The sequence below is a fragment of the Zea mays genome, chromosome 4, assembly GCF_902167145.1.
Source record: "Zea mays cultivar B73 chromosome 4, Zm-B73-REFERENCE-NAM-5.0, whole genome shotgun sequence".
Classification (NCBI taxonomy): Eukaryota; Viridiplantae; Streptophyta; class Magnoliopsida; order Poales; family Poaceae; genus Zea; species Zea mays.
The window spans coordinates 236,772,858-236,792,082 of record NC_050099.1 but is presented as its reverse complement, the minus strand read 5'-3'; the positions used below and the strand labels follow the sequence as shown (position 1 = coordinate 236,792,082).

Here is a 19,225-nt window from a genome sequence, read left to right as displayed (position 1 = left end):
AGCAGCGTGCATAGCGTCCTGGTGACGCCCAGCTGCGGAGGATGTGAGGCCAAGCAAGGATGGCAGTGCGTTCGCTGCTGGAGGCAAGAAAGCCGGCAATGCGAAGCAAAACAAGACGACGCACGGAAGAAGCTGCTGGGGCTAAGCGTGGTGCCGCGAACGGGGCTGCAAGCGCGGCGACTCCGTGCAACGCACGAAAAAAAAGGGCTGCGCTTCAACACGGTGAGCAGGATGAACTCTCAGCCAGGAAACGCAAGAAGCTCAACGGCGGTGTTAGACAAAGGAAAAACAGAGAACGCACTCCATCTAGCCTATCCGGATGAAGATATTTCCCAACTCACGACACGTCACAAGCCATCGCAAGAGGCAAGCAGCTGCGTGGCCATGCATGGGCATACGGCGAATTCAGGTGGCGACGGTCTTATTAGGACAGAACAGACAGACGCATAACAGGTGGGCCACCGCTTAACTCTATCCATTTTGCATCAACTTTTGCCCACTTCTGTTATCTACAACGAGTCCTTCCCTTACCTATGTTGGTTCACTGTCATACGCCATCCAACCACAGTTACAAAGCCCCAGCTAAACATAGGGAGTGAGGAGCTTAAAACACCATGAACTCCAGCTCTCCAAACTGAATTCGAACAGACTGAACCACGGTTTCAGCCACCTAGACTGAACCTCTACTGTTATCCTACCAAAATCTCACTACTTCAAGTGGTAACAAAGGGATCAACTTTAACACCAATTGTTTACCATATTATCCTCTAACTAATTGTTGTACGGGCTGTAGGCCATAACACCATGAATCAGTCACAAAACAGCTCCAAAGACCGAATAAAACTCATTGCACCCACGTCAACTGAACAAAGTTCAGTTCTCTGAATCTAAACCTTAGGCCACACTGCACCCTTCCTGTTAATCCTCATTTTCTCACAAATTTCAATGACACCAGACCAACCCAGTTGGCCAAAAATGCTCCCCAACCATAGCACTATCAGGTTACTACAACAATCCAAAGTCTAGCTCACACAGAACAAAAGTTACAAATGCTCAAAGTGAACCCAATCCACTGAATATCGTTTTCAGTTAACTGAAAACAAGAACCTGACGGAAAGCACTTTGGAATAGATTTACTCCCAACTTTGTGTAGCACCAAGCTAAGCACCTCTAAGTAAAGTTGTTCACTAATACTTGGTCTCCAACCTTGCTACACAAGGCATGTCTCACAACTGCATAGAATAGTCCCAAAGGAAGTTCAAAGTTGAGGCAACATGACTGAAATTCAGTCTGGATTACTGAACAACATGCAATGCTCTTTTGCCTGACAGCACAAATTTGTGCAGTTTGAGCATGCCGACCCCCTCCCCCTTGCTGTCCAAACTGAAACAAATTCAGCCCCACACGCCCAGTTACTGGATTGGCTTGGATTCCCCTTTCAACTACCAGCCTTCCGCATCTTAAAGCACAACTTCAATTCACTAAAACAATGGGCGAGTGGTTGCAGCGTGCAGAGCTTTCTGCTCCCAAAAACTGAATCCAGTTTCCAGTCACTTGAAACAGAATTCAGCACTAATCAACTGAAGACCTACCTTTAACCCCTTTGATCCTCACTAGTGCAAGCAATACATGCCAATCTTAGTTAACAAAGATTGTTCCCAACACATAGATTTAAATGTTTGCTGCAGCAGCCTTAGGTCAAACATTCATGGATCAAAAGTTATGGTGCTCCAAAATGGTGTGAAAATACAAGAATTCAGGTTCAGCTAGCTGAAACAAAAACTGAAATCAACACCAGACAGAGAGAGTTTGGGCACAATTTACTCCAAATTTTGTGCAGCACCAAATCAAACTTATTTAAGGAAACTTGTTCACTAACTTATGATCTCCAATGTTTCTATATAATTCATAGTTTAAGACCTAATGGAATGGCCACACAAGTGCTCTAAATAGGGCACCAATCGCTGAAATTCAGTTGTCTGTTAACTGAACAAAATTCAGTCCATGTAAACACTGACAGCCCACTTTTGAGTAACTTTTACTCCATGTTCTGGGTCAGATCAGGCCTAATGCACATAACAAAATTTGTTCACTGACATATGCTCTTCAACTCTCCCATAGCAACCATGGTCCAAAGCTGCCTAGAACAGGCAACACACAGCCCCAAAATGGCACTAAAAACACTGATTTCAGAATTAGGCAACTATTCGAAGTCTGAAAATCCAGAAGTCTGACAGTCCCACTTTGAACACCTTTTTCTCCTAGTTGCATATGGTTTTAGGGCTGCTACATTTCATAAACATTGTTCTCCTATAGTTACTCTACAGGTTTGTTATAGCAACTGTTTCCAAAATACTCATGGATTAAATGTTACAGGGATCCAAAAACAGATAAACAAAATTGTTTTGGGCTGATTCCAAAATGACCCAAATCTGAACTTTTGCAAATTACTTCAAATTCTCCCACACCACTTGGAGAGCTCCAAATATGAAAATTATTCACTTTTCCAAGCTCCACGACTTTTATATACAGACTTTTAGCAAAACATAGCTAAATCTTAAAATCCACTTTTGGGCTAGTTTATAGTTGAAATTGGACTTGATCTGCTTCAAGTGCTTCATCAATTTATTGCATCCTACTAAAAACAAGGTTAACCTTAAGCTCAAACCAAACTTTGGTGTATATAGCTCATGTCCAAATTTCCCTTGGTTTAAAAGTTGTTTGCTTATACTAGATTTCAAACAAGGTCTCTGAACTTCTCTTGCTCTCTTCGAAACGACACAACCTCGCCCTTTTCTCCAAGTTCCAAATGCTTCTGAGGCCAAGTTGCTTAATCAAATTGGTGCTCCAAATGTTGCTCCACAAGTTTGGTACAATGTCCCTTAGAACAATATGGATTCCAAACCATCAAAGCCCTAACACTAAGCCCTACACTCAATACAAAACATCCCAATTTTGCAAATTGTTGACCTAGTGAATGCATTCTAGGTGTATCAAGCAAGTTAATGCAAATGTTGATGATGACATGTCAGAGTTTTAGTAATCGTAACACCAGGGGTGTTACATCAGCCCTCCCTGTTTTTATAGAGGGTTATTATCACTTCCTAAACTACCCCTATTTACATAGAGTCTATCCACTCCACTAGGGGCGAAATGGACCAACTCTTGGGATTTTGATCCCACGACCACGTCCTTCACACGGAGTTGCTTTGTCTTGACGCACCCTCCGTGATCACGCCATGTGCCGCCACCGGTTCCCTCTGGAACCACCGACACCGAGTTTTGAGGTCCAACAAAACTCACCATCCGTAGCGCTAGGTGGTTTTGAGGCCCAAATCACCAAACCCGCCGTGAGCACCGCACCTCGTGCATGTCCTCCATGACCAGACATGTGTACCGCCAGTCCTCGACCACGCCGGCAAAATAGTCCACTCCACCACATCCTCGCGCGAATGTGTGTCCTAGGTGTCAGCCACCATGGTTGGTCACCTGTCTGCTTTGGTACATCAGTCAAGACCCAGCACTCACCCTTCACCGCTCCCGGTCCATCAGCACGAGCCCGCATGACCTTCACATCAGTCGTCAACCACCGTCCATGTGCTCCACACCTACACACCACAAGTCGACCGACATGGTTGCACAAGCATAATCTCACACTCTGGTTAGTCCATTGACTACCCTAGAGTGCTACTCGTTGACAATCACTCATCATCAACCCGAACCACAAGGGACAGGTCAACCTTGTGTTCGCAACAAAGCACGTTGATATTAAGTACCATTATATCTAGGAAATAGATAAGGTAAATTGAGGGTATGCAAGATTAATACTCATTCCAATCCAGCTGACATGATGGCTAAACATGTTCCTGAAGCTAAGTTTTAGCTTTACTCGAACTTAGTTGGTATAATTGCTTGGCCCTAGTGGCTTTGTTGGTACTAGTAGTTTATTCCTTCTATTATTCATAAAGTTGTTTACAATTTATTGGCTACAAAATGGAATTTGTTTCAAGGTGTAGATTCTTGAGTTTGTGATCCAAATTCTGCATATGGAGGTCGTGTTGGCGAGCGGAGCGGAGACCCGTCGCCGAGAGGTTTGGGCCGGAGCGTTGCGACGACATACAATTATATTTAATGAGTGACTCTAACAATCTATTTAGACGAACAAAGCTAGCGTTATATAAACTTCGCACATGACATTGATCAACAACACCAATTTGGAAGAAACCAATCCACCAAACTCTCATACGACCCCATTGTTTGGGAGCTAGAATGAACACCTTCCACCATTTTGGCTTGCTTTTAAATAAGGATTTGTGTAACAATATTAGAGTAATAATTAATAAACAAATAGATGTAGCAAGCACATGACTATCTAAAGACCAAAAGATTTCTTCTCTGAGCAACACAACACCTACATTGACATTGGGATTGGACAAAGGGGTTGCCTGAATCGTTGCTCATTCAAATCGGACCAAAAAACTTGTGACAGACTTTAAAAACCACAAATCTCAGTTCGTTTGAGCTATCTACGCGAGATTGAGTGTAGATCGAATCTAGGACCGAGAGATCACAGTCGCGGACCGTTCGCTCCACCGCAGAGGGCACCGCCAGACAGTACACCCCCAGTGATTGGCGTCTAGATCGACGCCAACACAAATTTACACTTATTTTAATTAATGACAACGCATCTTGCAAAATGTGTACAGCCGACCGAGCAATGTACAAAGCTAAAAGAAAAATAAAATAAAATAGATGTTAGTTGAGTTAGTCGAAGAGAAATGTTTTAATAGTAGTATGGTGGGTATAAAGGTTTGATATAAAGGACACGACGTAAAGGAAGACATAGAGAGAGAGAAGTTGATGACGTGGCACGTGAGTGAGATATAGGGGAACATAGAGTAAACCATTGAAGGTAGTCTAAGCTCCATTGAATTGGATAATAATCCCTCTATTCCAAAATATAATTTGTTTTATATTAAACCAGCATTCATTAGTTAACCTATAAATATAGTTTGTATATATGTCTACATTTATTATCACTTATTTGAATGTGGGAAAAAGAGGGATAGAAATAACTATATTTTGGGATAGAGGAAGTAATAAATATTCGCTTTAACTGTTAGTTTTTATGTTTATATTCAAATGAATGATGATGAATCTAGAGACATACAGAAGACATACTTCAATTATTGTATGAATCCACAAAAAAAGGTTAAAACAAACTTTAATTTGGGACAGGGAGAGTACATGAGTACAACAACATCGTCTGGTCGATGGTGAAGGCATGGTGCTCTTAGTCACTGTTTGCTCAAGTATTAGTATTTTACGGTGCCCTAAGCTTAGCGTTCAAATCCAATGCAGGTATACTATGCTGCGTACGAGTGCCAAGTTACTTAAACTCTCTTCAACGGTTACCCCTAAATTTCGCCCTCTACATTCCACTTTTGCACCATGTCACCCAGATTTCACCCCTACTTTTCTTCCTCCCGCAACGTTTTCTCCTAAATTATTTTCCTATACCTCACTACAACTATAAAATATTATTTTACATACATATTCATCATCCATTAACAAGTTTTCCTCAACAAAAAATATTAGCATGCACGAAAATCGAGGCTAGGGGTTGCCTGCCACGCCTCCACATTTGGCAAAGTATTGTTCGTTCCCCTTACACTGTAGCGGAGGTAAGGGTTTAGTGTTTGCCGTTGCAACGGCAGGGGGACAATAAACGCATACAAGTGTAGGGGAGGGGGCGCTCGTAGAAAGCGCTGCACATAGTCTTATGAAGGGACGAGGGACATACATATAAACTATTCGAGTCACACTCGTTTTCACTAGCACAAGCCCGGATGCTCGCTCGTTCTGCTCGGAAGCTGAGTCTACCACTGATTGTAACTATTTGGTTGAGATTACAAATTTTAGGTAACGAATCTGGTTCATGATGCTGAACCAAACAAACCTTAAAACAAATATCAATTATAGAATTTTCAGAGTATGATATTTTGGTAACATGAATAACAATAATATAGAAAATCTAGGGAATTCATATATGTTTAGAAATCTATTGTACCGTTGCATCTGTTTGGTTGGAGTTCTAAATTTTTAACTGCAAATTTGGTTCAGAAAGATAAACCGAACATACCTCAAATATTACAATTTCTAACAGAAATATATTCTCATGGAGATAAATTCCTCAACGTGCCGGAGATGAGAGAAAATACTCTCACGTGACCCTCGCGGCCTCGCGCGAACAGTGATCCGAACCGGAATTTCCGTTGCCATCTCTACCCGGGGCCGGGGCTACGGACTCGGAGTCACGATTCAGAATATAACCCAACCGGCTCGTCCCTCGCTTCTCACCTCACCCCGTCCGGACTGCGGACCTAACGCGCGAGCACGAAGCCCTAGTTTGCGCCGCCGCCGCCGATACATCCGGCCTCTCCTCGCCCGCCGGCCGCGATGTACAACGGCATCGGGCTGCAGACCGCGCGGGGGTCGGGCACCAACGGGTACGCGCAGAGCAACAAGTTCCTCGTCAAGCCCCGCTCCACATCCGGCTGGGGTCCGGGCGGACGCCACAGGCCGCTGCCCCTCGAAGCCGCCGGCGCGGATGGCGGCGGGATGCGCAAGCCCAACAAGGAGATCCTCGAGCACGACCGCAAGCGGCAAGTCGAGGTCAAGCTGCTCGTGCTCAGGGACGCGCTCGAGGAGCACGGCTACACCGAAGACGAGATCGAGGAGCGCGTCGCGGAGGCGCGCAAGGCCGCGGAGGCAGAGGCGGCCGTGGCCGCGGAGGAGGCAGGGAGCGGTCGTGGCGCCGGGCGACCGCCTCTGCCCGGCAGAGGATATGGATCTGTTGGCGTCGTTTAGGTTTCAGATTGCGCAGATAAGGCCAGATGTCGATTTTTGAAGGATAGGCCAGATGTCGATTGTCTAGCAAGACCTAGATGTAGTGGCTTCGATATTAGTATGGAAGTCTTCTGCAGTGAAAGCTAGTACTTAAAATCATTTATTCGAATTGTATATGTTCTGTTTATATGTTCGTGCATTTGTCCATCTTTTGGATCGTAAAATCATTTATCAGTCCCAAGCTTTGCACATATGAGAAGTATGGCTATCTATACTTTCAGTCTATTATACTTATCCCACCAGAGAATTGCATATTGATGGAGTGGATGGTGGTCGAAGACAGTTCTTCCATGTAGTTTGTTTCCTGACAAGTATTATCGCTTGCAGCTGGTGTGATTTAGATGGATGCCATGATTTCATACATTCCCGTGCAAATGTGGGAAAGTCTGTATTTTGTAACGGTTGATTTTCTGTCCATTAGACTTTCTGCTGAATATATGGCATATTCATGCTGAAAGGAAATGGATTGGCATTCATGGAAACAAAAAAATATAATTTAAATGCTTAATTTCCTCCATAAATATAAGATCTCTCCAACAGACGTGCATTTAGGCTCGTTAGAACCAGTTTATGATATATACTGATACTAATTATATTACACGGTGAAGTATTTATCCACTGTGGTACACTGTGTACAAAATCTGTTTTTTTTGTTGCACGCACAAATTTAGGATGAAAAGAATGTGAGTTAAAAGGAAATGGATTGACATGCATGGAAATAAAAAACTGATTTTCAATGCTTTATTTCATACATAAATGTAGGATCTCTCCAACAGCCATGCAGCTATGCTCGTTAGAACAATTTATGATATATACTGATACTAATTATGCTATAAGTCGAAGGTATTTATGTATTACGGTACACTACATAAAAATCAACAAACAATTACATAAAATCTGAATAGAAATATCATGAACAAACAAAAGATGGAAGGAGAGCCATGAACTGACAATGTATCATAAAAACTATTGATGTTGGCATAAATATGTATACAAAATAGCATAAAAATAGCGACGTCGATCCGCCACTGCTCGCGCCTAGGGAAGTCCACGTCGTCGCTCACGCCTTGGGAAGGTCGGCGTCGCCGCGGGAGGTGGGACACCAGCGTGCGCCACTCTGGGGTGTGCGCCTCCGAGGAGCCGATGTCGCATGCGCCTCTTGGATCCGCTGCCGTGTGTGCGTCTCCCAAATCCGTCGCCGCCATGCTCCCTTAGGGCCACCACCGCCACTTTCGAAGCCTACCGCGCCTGACGCAACCGCCGTCACCACCGGGTCTAGGGTGCACCACCGCCGCTCGTCCGCTTCGGGAGCACCGTCGGCGCTTGCCCGCTCGCCTTAGGAGCGTCGCCATTGCTCAATCCTAGGGGAGCGCCGCCGTCGGTCGCTCCCCTCGGGGTACCACCGCCGTTGTCCCCCGGGATCACCACCGCTCGCTCGCCCGAGGGAACCGCCGCCATCGCTAAAACCTAATCCCTAGCGGCTTGGGGTGTTTTTATAGTCGCCCGAACCTAGTGCGGCTGGACCGGATGACACCGTTGAGCCAGGGCTTCCTCTAGTTATTGGAAGCTTAGGGCTCCAAATATACAAACTATATATATAGTAAATATTCTACACGTGGGTCTCTTATTTGGCAAAATCTTCACTCAATGGGTAAACGAGTATTAGAACGTTCCTCCCCGACCCATACCCGTTAACCCATGGGTATAAAATACCCAATACAAATTTAGCCCAAAAGCATGAAATTGGGCTTCATCATCCATCTTTTTTACTATTTAACAACCTTTTGGCCATAGTGTCATAGAAGGCTTAACGACTATTTGATGACCATGTAATGGAACATATAATGTGTTATGTGGTACTATCCTAGTGTTGCTAATTTATCCAATTGTCTTTGGTGTTGTTGAATGGATGGTTAAAAGGTGCTAGAAATTTTGTAATGGTATTTAGATGGATATACTTGACATTTGTATAATGTACAGTTTTGATATATGTCTAATCTTTGTGGGTAAGGGTGACCCATACCCACATGAGTATGTGTATGGGGTAAATCCATACCCACCAATGTATATAGGTGACCCGATGAGGTTATTTTTTCGTCGTGGGTATGGGTATGAGATAGTAATATCCGATGGGTATTTACCCATTCCCATCTCTACTCGTGGTGGAGGTGCTCAAGTGCGGTTCGCCGTTAATCTATCTTAACTTTTTTCTTATAAGAACATATATAATCTATCTATTTAAGATGAGTTAATATATATATAGTTAAAAATTATAAGAAGCTAAAATGATATTAAGGGGTTGTTTGGCTTGGCTCCTTAGCAAAACTTCAAGTAGGAGCTAGCCAAACACTACAACAGCTACAATCATTTTTGGCGGCTAGAAGCAACCAAAAATAGGCCCTTCGCCGCCGAAAATATGAAATAAATTACTAAAAAAATTAACCTGCTTATGGAGAAGGGCTCGGGGCACGAAACAGTGGCAGGAGGAGAGCTCGACGGGCGCTGCCAGGGCAGTGCGCGACGGCAGTCATGGCTGCGGGGGCGGCGTGGCCGGGAGGGTCTGGGAGAACCCGGGCGGTGCGCGGCGAAGGCGGCGCGGCCGGGCTGGCTGACGGCCGAGTGACGGGCGACGGCGACGTGCGACGCTGCCGGGGCGTGGGCGCGCTGTGAGAGGCAAGGGCACAAGTTGTGTGGAGATGCGACGGCGTGGGAAAAAACAGGGAGGAAGGAACCGACATTTAAAAAGTTTAATTTTCTGCGGCCGTGTTAGAAGCCGCCGAAAATAACCTTATTTTCAATGGCCAGAGTCAGCCGCCGTAAATAGGTCCTTTGTCACCGAAAATATGAAATAAATTACTAAAAAAATTAACCTGCTTATGGAGAAGGGCTCGGGGTGCAAAACTGTGGCTAGAGGAGAGCACGACGGGCACTGCCGGGGCAGGGGCGGGGGTGGCACGCGATGGCAGCCGTGGCTGCAGGGGCGGCGCGGCCGGGACGGTCCGGGAGATCCTGGCGGTGTGTGGCGGGGGCGGCACGGCCGGGCCGGCTGACGGCTGAGCGACAGGCGCGGCGCTGCCGGGCGGCGGCGGCGTGTGACGCTGCCGGGGCGTGGGCGCGCTGTGAGAGGCAAGGCGCGGGCTGTGTGTACATGCGGCGGCGTGGGAAGAAACAGGGAGGAAGAAACCGACATTTAAAAAGTTTAATTTTCGGCGACCGTGTCAGAAGCCACCAAAATAACCGTATTTTCGGTGGCCAGAGTCAGCCGCCGAAAATAACCGTATTTTCGGTAGCCAGAGTCAGTCGCCGAAAATAGGCCCTTTGCCGCCGAAAATATGAAATAAATTACTAAAAATTAACCTGCTTTTGGAGAAGGGCTCGAGGTGCAAAACGGTGACAGGAGGAGAGCTCGACGGACGTTATCGGGGCGGGGGTTGCGGGCGACAGCAGCCGTGGCTGCGGGGGCGGCGCGGCCGGAATGGTTTAGGAGAACCTGGACGGTGTGCGGCGGGGGCGACGCGGCCGGGCCGGCTGACGGCGTGCGACGCTGCCGGGGCGTGGGCGCGCTGTGAAAGGCAAGGGCGCGGGATGTGTGGAGATGCGGCGACGTGGGAAGAAACAGGGAGTAAGAAACCGACGTTTAAAAAGTTTAATTTTCGACGGCCGTGTTAGAAGCCACCGAAAATAGGCCCTTTGCCACCGAAAATATGAAATAAATTACAAAAAAATTAACCTGCTTATGGAGAAGGGCTCGGGGCACGAAACGGTGGCAGAAGCAGAGCTCGACGGGTGCTACCGGGGAGGGGGCGGTGCACGACGGCAGCCGTGGCTGCAGGGGCGGCGCGATCGGGACGGTCCAGGAGAACCCGGGCGGCGGACGGTGTGCAGCTCAGCCGGGGCGTGGGCGCGCTGTGAGAGACAGGGACGTGGGCTGTGTGGAGATGCGGCGGCGTGGGAGAAAACAGGGAGGAAGAACCGACGTTTATAAAGTTTAATTTTCGACGCTCGTGTCAGAAGCCACCGAAAATAACTACTCATTTTCGGCGGCTTCGACCTGACCGCCGAAAATAATTGAGGCCACCGAAAATGAGCAGCAGTGTTGTTGTGAGAGCTAATTAAACACCATAACTCCGGAGTTGTAAATTTTATGGAGTCTTGAGAGCTTCATTATATTTTTTGGAGTATCTCTTTCACTACTCTGAAATCTTTAAAAAACAACCTAGACTTAGAGTTTAAAGTTATTTACCCGCCACTGCCACTTGTTATGAGAAGCAATGTAAACTTTTGAAGTAGAGATACTCTACCTATAGTTTTAGAGTTTGTCTAGCATGTCTCTAGATCAAAACTCCAAGGAGATGACCAGAGCTTGCCAAACACCCTAACTCCAGAGTTACACACTCTATAGAGTTTTCAGAGATGCAGTACAATTTTTTGGAATACCTCTTCGGTTGCTTTGAAATCTCTAAAAACAACCTAGACATGGAGTTTGGAGTTATTTACATGTAACCGACACTTGTTATGAGAAAGCAATCTAAACTTTAGAGCAGAGCGGCTCCACCCAGAGTTTTTGACTAAAGCTGCTCTAGAGTAGAGCAAAGTCATGCCAAAGAAGCCCTTAGAGTAGAGCGACTGAGTAGTATTAAATTTGGATCTAAACTTTATATAATTTAATAAAATAAAAATAAAAATAAAAATTGAGCCCAAGTTAAATCTAACACGAATTTACATAGTTGATTTGACTTATAAGTAGTTATTTTGGATGAAGGGTTTATAGGATGATTTAGATAAAATTTGTTAAAATCAGTTTCATTTTATTAATTAGTTAAGATTGTTTTTACTATAAATCATGTTTGGTATTAGATGGAGCCAGGTAGAGGAAGCGTTGGGAGGGGATCAGCGTGTCGGTACGGTACAGGAAAGAATCTACTTTCGTTGCTTTCCCAAAAGGCTAAAAGATGTTTTTACTCTAGTTCAAAATTGAAAACAGTTTCTCTTTGTATTACCTGCTATGAAGGTATGAAACTTTTAAAAAAACTATTCACCTATCATCTATGAAGATACCAGTGTTAATTTTTTTTCTTTCTTGTCCATGAGACAACGAACCTTTCTAGCTCGTCTCATAGGTGTTTCTGGTCACAGGTGTGAGTGTGTGACTCCTTCCTCTCTCGCACCTAACTCTGAATTCTTCCTCTCCCACACCTCCCTCTTTGGTGTCTTCGGGATGACGCCATCCCCTCAAACATATGTGGATGTGGATCGAGCCCCTACCCCGACAACGGGAATGTCCCTGGCCATTGCGTCGGGACCTTGGCCACCATATGGGCGAGACAGGTCTACCTTCATGGGTGAGCATACATATATATACTACTCGAGTCACAGCCGTTTTCACTAGTACAAGCCCGGGCGCTCGATCGTTCTTCTCGGGAGTTGAGTCCGCCACTAATTGTAAATATTTGGTAGATATTGTAGATTTTTGGCGGCGAATCTGGTTTTGGATGATGAACCAAACATACACTAAAAAACAAATGTCAATTATAGATTCCTCATAATATGATATTTTGGTAACACGAATGGTAATAATATAGAAAATTTGGGATAGAAGGTGATTATAAATTGAACTAGATGAATCTAAAGATTTTTAGAAATCCATTATAATGTTGTATTTGTTTGGTTGGGGTTCTAATTTTTTAGGAGCGAATTTGGTTTAGAAAGCTGAACCAGACATACTCTATACGTTACCTAGGGGAGCGCCGCCGCCGGTCGCTCCCCTCGGGGCACAACCACCGCTGTCCCCCAGGATCGCCGCCGCTCGCTCGCCCGAGGGAACCACCGCCATCGCTAAAACCTAATCCCTAGCGGCTTGGGGTGTTTTTATAGCCGCCCGAACATGGTGCGGCTGGACCGGATGACACCGTTGAGCCAGGGCTTCCTCTAGTTATTGGAAGTTTAGGGCTCCAAATATACAAACTATATATATATGGTAAATATTCTACACGTGGGTCTCTTATTTGGCAAAATCTTCACCCAATGGGTAAACGAGTATTAGAACGTTCCTCCTAGACCCATACCCGTTAACCCATGGGTATAAAATACCCAATATAAATTTAGCCCAAAAGCATGAAATTGGGCTTCAGTCATCCATCTTTTTTACTATTTAACAACCTTTTGGCCATAGTGTCATAGAAGGCTTAACGACTATTTGATGACCATGTAATGGAACATATAATGTGTTATGTGGTACTATCCTAGTGTTGCTAATTTATCCAATTGTCTTTGGTGTTGTTGAATGGATGGTTAAATGGTGCTAGAAATTTTGTAATTGTATTTAGATGGATATACTTGACATTTGTATAATGTACAGTTTTGATATATGTCTAATCTTTGTGGGTAAGGGTGACCCATACCCACATGAGTATGTGTATGGGGTAAATCCATACCCACCAATGTATATAAGTGACCCGATGAGGTTATTTTTTTGTCGTGGGTATGGGTATGAGATAGTAATATCCGATGGGTATTTACCCATTCCCATCTCTACTCGTGGTGGAGGTGCTCAAGTACGGTTCACCGTTAATCTATCTTAACTTTTTTCTTATAAGAACATATATAATCTATCTATTTAAGATGAGTTAAATAAATATATATATATAGTTAAAAATTATAAGAAGCTAAAATGATATTAAGGGGTTGTTTGGCTTGGCTCCTTAGCAAAACTTCAAGTAGGAGCTAGCCAAACACTACAGCAGCTACAGTTATTTTTGGCGGCTAGAAGCCGCGAAAAATAGGCCCTTCGCCGCCGAAAATATGAAATAAATTACTAAAAAAATTAACCTGCTTATGGAGAAGGGCCCGGGGCGTGAAACAGTGGCAGGAGGAGAGCTCGACGGGCGCTGCCGGGGCGGCGCGGCCGGGAGGGTCTGGGAGAACCTGGGCGGTGTGCGGCATGGCGACGCGGTCGGGCTGGCTGACAGTCGAGCGACGGGCGGCGGCGGCGTGCGACACTATTGGGGCGTGGGCACGCTGTGAGAGGCAAGGGCATAGGTTGGGTGGAGATGCGACGGCGTGGGAAGAAACAGGGAGGAAGGCACTGACGTTTAAAAAGTTTAATTTTCGGCGGCCGTGTCAAAAGCCGCCGAAAATAACCTTATTTTTGATGGCCAGAGTCAGCCGCCGCAAATAGGCCCTTTGTCGCCGAAAATATGAAATAAATTACTAAAAAATTAACATGCTTATGGAGAAGGGTCGGGGTGCAAAACTGTGGCAAGAGGAGAGCACGACGGGCACTATCGGGGCGGGGGCGGGGGTGGCACGCGACGACAGCCGTGGCTGCAGGGGCGGCGCGGCCAGGATGGTCCGGGAGAACCCGGGCGGTGTGCGGCGGGGGTGGAGGGGGTGGAGCGGCCGGGCCGGCTGACGGCTGAGCGACAGGCGTGGCGCTGCCGGGCGGCGGCGGCGTGTGACGCTGCCGGGGCGGCGGCGGCGTGTGACGCTGCCGGGGCGTCGGCGCGCTGTGAGATGCAAGGCGCGGGCTGTGTGGACATGCGGCGGCGTGGGAAGAAATAGGGTGGAAGAAACCGACATTTAAAAAGTTTAATTTTCGGCGACCGTGTCAGAAGCCGCCGAAAATAACCGTATTTTCGGTGGCCAGAGTTAGCCGCCGAAAATAACCGTATTTTCGGTGGCCAGAGTCAGTCGCCGAAAATAGGCCCTTTGCCGCCAAAAATATGAAATAAATTACTAAAAAAATTAATCTGCTTTTGGAGAAGGGCTCGAGGTGCAAAACGGTGGCAGGAGGAGAGCTCGACGGACGCTACCGGGGCGGGGGTTGCGCGCGACGGCAGCCATGGCTGCGGGGGCGGCGCGACCGGGACGGTACGGGAGAACCCGGGCAATGTGCGGCGGGGGCGGCGCGGCCGGGCCGGCTGACGGAGTGCGACGCTGCCGGGGCGTGGGCGCGCTGTGAAAGGCAAGGGCGCGGGATGTGTGGAGATGCGGCGGCATGGGAAGAAACAGGGAGGAAGAAACCGACGTTTAAAAAGTTTAATTTTCGGCAGTCGTGTTAGAAGACACCGAAAATAGGCCCTTTGCCACCGAAAATATGAAATAAATTACAAAAAAATTAACCTGCTTATGGAGAAGGGCTCGGGGCACGAAACGGTGGCAGAAGCAGAGCTCGACGGGCGCTACCGGGGAGGGGGCGGCGCACGATAGCAACCGTGGCTGCAGGGGCGGCGCGACCGGGACGGTCCAGGAGAACCCGGGCGGCGGACGGTGTGCGGCTGGGGCGGCGCGGCGGGGCCGGCTGACGGCCGAGCTGCGGCGGCGTGCGGCGTAGCCGGGGCGTGGGCGCATTGTGAGAGACAGGGGCGTGGGCTGTGTGGAGATGCGGCGGCGTGGGAGAAAACAGGGAAGAAGAAACCGATGTTTATAAAGTTTAATTTTCGACGGTCGTGTCAGAAGCCACCGAAAATAACTACTCATTTTCGGCGGCTTCGACCTGGCCGCCGAAAATAATTGAGGCCACCGAAAATGAGCAGCAGTGTTGTTGTGAGAGCTAATTAAACACCATAACTCCGGAGTTGTAAATTTTATGGCGTCTTGAGAGCTTCATTATATTTTTTGGAGTATCTCTTTCACTACTCTGAAATCTTTAAAAACAACCTAAACTTAGAGTTTAAAGTTATTTACCCGCCACTGCCACTTGTTATGAGAAGCAATGTAAACTTTTGAAGTAGAGATACTCTACCTATAGTTTTAGAGTGTGTCTAGCATGTCTCTAGATCAAAACTCCAATGAGATGACCAGAGCTTGCCAAACACCCTAACTCCAGAGTTACAGACTCTATAGAGTTTTCAGAGATGCAGTACAATTTTTTGGAATACCTCTTCGGTTGCTTTGAAATCTCTAAAAAACAACCTAGACATGGAGTTTGGACTTATTTACATGTAACCGACACTTGTTATGAGAAAGCAATCTAAACTTTAGAGCAGAGCTGCTCCACCTTGAGTTTTTGACTAAGCTGCTCTAGAGTAGAGCAAAGTCATGCCAAAGAAGCCCTTAGAGTAGAGCGACTGAGTAGTATTAAATTTGGATCTAAACTTTATATAATTTAATAAAATAAAAATAAAAATTGAGCCCATGTTAAATCTAACACGAATTTACATAGTTGATTTGACTTATAAGTAGTTATTTTGGATGAAGAGTTTATAGGATGATTTAGATAAAATTTGCTAAAATCAGTTTCATTTTATTAATTAGTTAAGATTGTTTTTACTATAAATCATGTTTGGTATTAGATGGAGCTAGGTAGAGGAAGCGTTGGGAGGGGATCAGCGCGTCAGTACGGTATAGGAATGAATCTACTTTTGTTGCTTTCCCAAAAGGCTAAAAGATGTTTTTACTCTAGTTCAAAATTGAAAACAGTTTCTCTTTGTATTACCTGCTATGAAGGTATGAAACTTTTTAAAAAAGTAATCACCTATCAGCTATGAAGATACCAGTGTTTATTTTTTTTCTTTCTTGTCCATGAGACAACAAACCTTTCTAGCTCGTCTCATAGGTGTTTTTGGTCACAGGTGTGAGTGTGTGACTCCTTCCTCTCCCGCACCTAACTCTGAATCCTTCCTCTCCCACACCTCCCTCTTTGGTGTCTTCGAGATGACGCCATCCCCTCAAACATATGTGGATGTGGATTGAGCCCCTACCCCGACAACCGGAATGTCCCTGGCCATTGCGTCGGGACCTTGGCCACCATATGGGCGAGACAGGTCTACCTTCATGGGTGAGCATACATATATATACTACTCGAGTCACAGCCGTTTTCACTAGCACAAGCCCGGGCGCTCGATCGTTCTGCTCGAGAGTTGAGTCCGCCACTAATTGTAAATATTTGGTAGAGATTGTAGATTTTTGGCGGCGAATCTGGTTTTGGATGCTGAACCAAACATACACTAAAAAACAAATGTCAATTATATATTCCTCATAATATGATATTTTGGTAACACGAATGGTAATAATATAGAAAATTTGGGATAGAAGGTGATTATAAATTGAACTAGATGAATCTAGAGATTTTTAGAAATCCATTATAATGTTGTATTTGTTTGGTTGGGGTTCTATTTTTTGGGAGAGAATTTGGTTTAGAAAGCTGAACCAGACATACTCTATACGTTACCTTGGGGAGCGCCGCCGCCGGTCGCTCCCCTCGAGGCACCACCGCTGTTGTCCCCCACGATTGCCACCGCTCGCTCGCCCGAGGGAATCGTCGCCATCGCTAAAACCTAATCCCTAGCGGCTTGGGGTGTTTTTATAGCCGCCCGAACCTGGTGCGGCTGGACCGGATGACACCATTGAGCTAGGGCTTCCTCTAGTTATTAGAAGCTTAGGGCTCCAAATATACAAACTATATATATATGGTAAATATTCTACACGTGGGTCTCTTATTTGGCAAAATCTTCACCCAATGGGTAAACGAGTATTAGAACGTTCCTCCCTGACCCATACCCGTTAACCCATGGGTATAAAATACCCAATATAAATTTAGCCCAACAGCATGAAATTGGGCTTCAGTCATCCATCTTTTTTACTATTTAACAACCTTTTGGCCATAGTGTCATAGAAGGCTTAACGACTATTTGATGACCATGTAATGGAACATATAATGTGTTATGTGGTACTATCCTAGTGTTGCTAATTTATCCAATTGTCTTTGGTGTTGTTGAGTGGATGGTTAAATGGTGCTAGAAATTTTGTAATGGTATTTAGATGGATATACTTGACATTTGTATAATGTACAGTTTTGATATATGTCTAATCTTTGTGGGTAAGGGTGACCCATACCCACATGAGTATGTGTATGGGGTAAATCCATACCCACCAATGTATATAGGTGACCCGATGAGGTTATTTTTTTGTCGAGGGTATGGGTATGAGATAGTAATATCCGATGGGTATTTACCCATTCCCGTCTCTACTCGTGGTGGAGGTGCTCAAGTGCGGTTCACCCTTAATCTATCTTAACTTTTTTCTTATAAGAACATATATAATCTATCTATTTAAGATGAGTTAAATATATATATATAGTTAAAAATTATAAGAAGCTAAAATGATATTAAGGGGTTGTTTGGCTTGGCTCCTTAGCAAAACTTCAAGTAGGAGCTAGCCAAACACTACAGCAGCTACAGTCATTTTTGGCGGCTAGAAGCCACGAAAAATAGGTCCTTCGCCGCCGAAAATATGAAATAAATTACTAAAAAAAGTAACATGCTTATGGAGAAGGGCTCGGGGCGCGAAATAGTGGCAGGAGGAGAGCTCGACGGGCGCTGCCGGGGCGGCGCGCGACGGCAGCCGTGGCTGCGTGGGTGGCGCGGCCGGGAGGGTCTGGGAGAATCCGGGCGGTGTGCGACGCTGCTGGGGTGTGGGCGAGCTGTGAGAGGCAAGGGCGCGGGTTGTGTGGAGATACGGCGGCGTGGGAAGAAACAGGGAGGAAGGAACCGACGTTTAAAAAGTTTAATTTTTGGCGGCCGTGTCAAAATCCGCCGAAAATAACCTTATTTTCGATGGCCAAAGTCTGCCGCTGTAAATAGGCTCTTTGTCGCCGAAAATATGAAATAAATTACTAAAAAATAACCTGCTTATGGAGAAGGGCTCGGGGTGCAAAACTGTGGCAAGAGGAGAGCACGACGAGCGTTGTCGGGGTGGGGGCGGGTGTGGCACGCGACGGCAGCCGTGGCTGCGGGGGCGGCGCGGCCGGGACGGTCCAGGAGAACCCGGGCAGTGTGCGGTGGGGGCGGCGCGGCTGGGCCGAATGACGGCCGAGTGACAGGCACGGCGCTGCCAGGCGGTGACGGCGTGCGACGCTGCCGGGTCGTGGGCGTGCTGTAAGAGGCAAGGGCGCGAGATGTGTGGAGATGCGGCAGCGTGGGAAGAAACAGGGAGGAAGAAACCAACGTTAAAAAAGTTTAATTTTCGGCGGCCGTGTCAGAAGCCGCCGAAAATAGTTCCTTTGCCGCAAAAATATGAAATAAATTACTAAAAAATTTAACCTGCTTATGGAGAAGGGCTCAGGGCGCGAAACAGTGGCAGGAGCAGAGCTCGACGGGCGCTACTGGGGAGGGGGCGGCGTGCGATGGCAGCCATGGCTGCAGGGGCTTCGCGACCGGGACGGTCCGGGAGAACCCGGATGGTGTGCGGCTGGGGCGGGGTGGCCGGGCCGGCTGACGGCCGAGCGGCGGCGGCGTGCGTCGCTGCCGGGGCGTGGGCGTGCTGTGAGAGACAGGGGTGTGGGCTGTGTGGAGATGCGGCGGCATGGGAAGAAACA

General features: G+C 46.5%; 1 protein-coding gene across 1 annotated transcript; it reads left to right on the top strand.

Annotated features, from left to right (window-relative positions):
• Window positions 1–6,314: 6,314 nt before the first annotated feature.
• Window positions 6,315–7,090, top strand: LOC103654772 (pre-mRNA-splicing factor CWC21). Its single transcript, XM_008681589.4, has one exon. It carries the CDS (start codon window positions 6,460–6,462, stop codon window positions 6,868–6,870), a length of 411 nt encoding a protein of 136 aa, XP_008679811.1. The 5' UTR covers window positions 6,315–6,459; the 3' UTR covers window positions 6,871–7,090.
• The last annotated feature ends 12,135 nt before the right edge of the window (window positions 7,091–19,225 follow it).

Excerpts from the sequence above, each read along its gene's own strand:
- LOC103654772 (XM_008681589.4), top strand. The coding sequence starts at position 6,460 with ATGTACAACGGCATCGGGCTGCAGACCGCGCGGGGGTCGGGCACCAAC.